Here is a 3,122-nt window from a genome sequence, read left to right on the forward strand (position 1 = left end):
CGGAGGTTGCAGTGAGCCAAGATCGTGCTGTGCCACTCCAGCCTGGGTGATAAGAGTGAAACGCTAAAGAGAGAGAGAAAAAAAAAAGACTCCAAAACTTTCAAGACTGCATTTATTTGTCTCTAGAAGGTAACCCTGGGCCTTTTCATTTTTCATACTTGTGGAAGTCTGAAACACAGAAAAAATTCCATTATAAACAGTTAAAAATAAGAACAGTTTACAAAAGAAATACAATAATGAAATATGCAAAAAAAATTTAATTCGTAATCAAAGATGTTTAAATTTAAATATACCACTCTTTTACCCATTAAGAGTCCATCTTTTAATAGAGGTCACTGATAAGAATGTGATGGAATTAGCACTCTTATTATACAGCCAGTGGTGTTATAAACTGGCACGATGCATCAAGTTATAGAGTGACCTACCTGTGATTCAGCAGTTCTACTTCTGGGAATCTGTCCTGCAAAAACAATACAAAATACAGAGAGGGCTAAACACATCAGTTATTTGTCACGTTTATGAGAACAAAAAAACTGAGACCATAGTGGCCAACAGTAAGACAATTGTCCCACCTAATGGGTCACATAAACATGCCAGTGATAGAAAAATCAAGAACAGGCACACAATGTTACGTACCTGATAATTTTTTTATTTTAGTTGCAAAGGAAAAGAAATTGGAAGGATTTTAGTGTATTTCCATCAGTGGTTTTACTAGCGTGGCAAGATCATTTTGTCTCTGCTCAATTTTCTGAAACACTCAACTTGAAGAAAAAATAAACCCATGACTGAAAAATAAAGCCACTCAAGTTATGGTCAGGCTGTTTGGATACTGAAACCCATTAAGTATATATCACTGTGGATGGTAAAGCACTGCAATCAAATGCTTTAACTTAGCCTTAAACATTTACCTATTTTCTAGTCCACCCTCCTTTATATTTCAAGGTTCAGCTTTGTTAGAACAAAAGTGATTAAAAAGGACTTAACACTGTTATACCCACATCCCCCCAACCCCAACACTTCATTGACTTGCCGATATTGGGCAAGTTACTTCTGTTCCTTAGTTTCCTCACATGTAAAATGGATATAATTGTTTGTATAGCACAGGGTGGTTGTGAAAATTAAATAGGTTAATATGTATATGCTGCCAGGAACAGTCTCTGACACAAAATATGTACGACTAGCTTTTTTTTTCTAATCTTCATCGAGTCTTTCCACTATACATGTGATCAACCTTTCTTTTGTTTTACAGTTCAGACTTAGCTTTAGAAGCTTTATTTTTAAAATAAATTTTAATTTTTTACATATTTAGAATTTTTATACTTAAGAGACAAATTCATATATATTTACCTGAAGGATTAAAGGATGACTGTATACTGCCTATAGTCTAGTGCATTTTAGAACATTTGTTTTCGTTTGTTTTTGAGAGTTAGCTGGAAAATTTCAGAAATGTAATATTTAAGTATGAGAATAGAAAACTTGCCAAAGTTTATAAATGTTGTCTTTATTGTCACAGCTCATTAAAAATTGGCTGTTGGTCTCATCTAAGCCAAAGAGTTTAAGGTCCAAGAAGAGGGTAGTCTGAAGAATAGAAACCCAGTTTGTTGCTTAATGTCTTTAAGAAGGCAGGCACACTCCAATTGTTGGTGGTGTGGCTGCAGAATTTGACATATTATCCAACGTACATTCCTCCACCCACTGAGCCAGGCTTGGTGAGGGAGATGGGGGTAAATAGAAATCCTTGCTCACTCAGCTTTAGAGCTCAGTCCCTGTTCCTACAATAATCTGAAAAGCAAGGCTCACCTTTCCAAAGTCCCAGAGAACTACAAGCATAGGCACCATCACAGCATCAGAACCTAAATCCCCAAAGTACAGAGAGCACAGTAAAATCCCAGGGCTATAAATGCAGTCACTGGAGCAGCCTTCCTGAGCCACCGTGCCCTTAGACCAGGGCAGCAAAACCCAACACCTTACCAGGTGAAATATGCTACTGTGGTGCAGTAAGGAGTGGGGAGGACTAGGACAAACCAGAAAGCACCCACCTCATTAAAAAGGAAACAACTTTGGAAAATACTGGGCTGACTAATCTCATCAGAATATGCCCCATAGGCTATCAGTGAACCCCGGGGCAGATGACTGTTCTTCTCAAGCAAAGGGAGACCCATCACTTACTGTGGTAGAATTTTTACCATCGCATAGAGCCACTACCTGGGGGGATGTGAGATGGACGACAGAAGAAAGAGGCTCAGGGCTTTCCCAAGATGCTAATGAATTCATCCCAACTAGCCAAACCGTCTCATTTCAGAGCTTAAAATGCTATAGGAAGAAATGTCCCCAGTGACTAATTTCACAGATTACCACAACTTGGAACAGGGGTGGTAGGAGTCTACCATCCACATAGGCTTCTTTCTCCCAGAAACTCTCTCCAGGAGCTTTCCCATGACATGCCAGAGTTTGGAAGTATACACTGGCAGCATACCCAGGCCTCTGGAACAGACACTATGTCTCTCCTTATGTCCTTTTCCAAAGGCCCTCAAGCCCCAGCGCTCTTGGCATCTCACTCCAAAATTGAGGGTGGTCTTTGTCTAGAGACATGGTCTCTACAGGGTCACTGGCAACTCTGAACGAAATTTAGAGCCATGCATAATCCGAAATGCCAGAGCACAACCACAAGTGGCAAATAGAAGGAATATACAATGGCAAGACAGCAAACACCCTGCCATCTAGCAACGCCAACCCCAATACGGCAAAAACCTACACTTCGAAGCTCTAATTTTCAACAGGCCTCTCCTGGACCTTGAAATTAATTTTTCTTCCTATCAACACCATATGCTGTGGCTTCACATGGCTCATGGCCCTCTCTGTCTGCACGAATACTTGCCAATTCATTCCCCTAGTGAACCTGCTCTGGCCCCAGAAGTTAATCTCCATCCCTGTCATCAGCAGATTCTCATGTACTTCATTCAGGACTTTGCCTCCCAGGAATGTTGTTGATCTTGCACAGTCTGCTCTGACCCCATCTCCAAATCCCCCAAAATGCCCGTCCCTGCCACCACCAGGATTTCACTCCTCGGGTCCTCATCAAGGGCAGGGAAAAGGGTACCACTCCTGCAAACTGAAGCTGG

The 3,122-nt window shown here is 40.9% G+C and overlaps 1 protein-coding gene across 1 annotated transcript in view; it reads right to left on the reverse strand.

Annotated features, from left to right (window-relative positions):
* Positions 1 to 433: 433 nt before the first annotated feature.
* FIGLA (folliculogenesis specific basic helix-loop-helix) overlaps positions 434 to 3,122 on the reverse strand; it is a gene marked incomplete at its 3' end in the record, with an annotated part of 13,387 nt that continues 10,698 nt past the window's right edge. The window contains exon 4 of the mRNA XM_011980753.1: positions 434 to 460. Coding sequence (XP_011836143.1) covers positions 434 to 460 — 27 coding nt within the window. The remainder of the gene's footprint in view (positions 461 to 3,122) is intronic.

Source organism: Mandrillus leucophaeus, unplaced genomic scaffold (genome assembly GCF_000951045.1).
Source record: "Mandrillus leucophaeus isolate KB7577 unplaced genomic scaffold, Mleu.le_1.0 Scaffold216, whole genome shotgun sequence".
NCBI lineage: Eukaryota > Metazoa > Chordata > Mammalia > Primates > Cercopithecidae > Mandrillus > Mandrillus leucophaeus.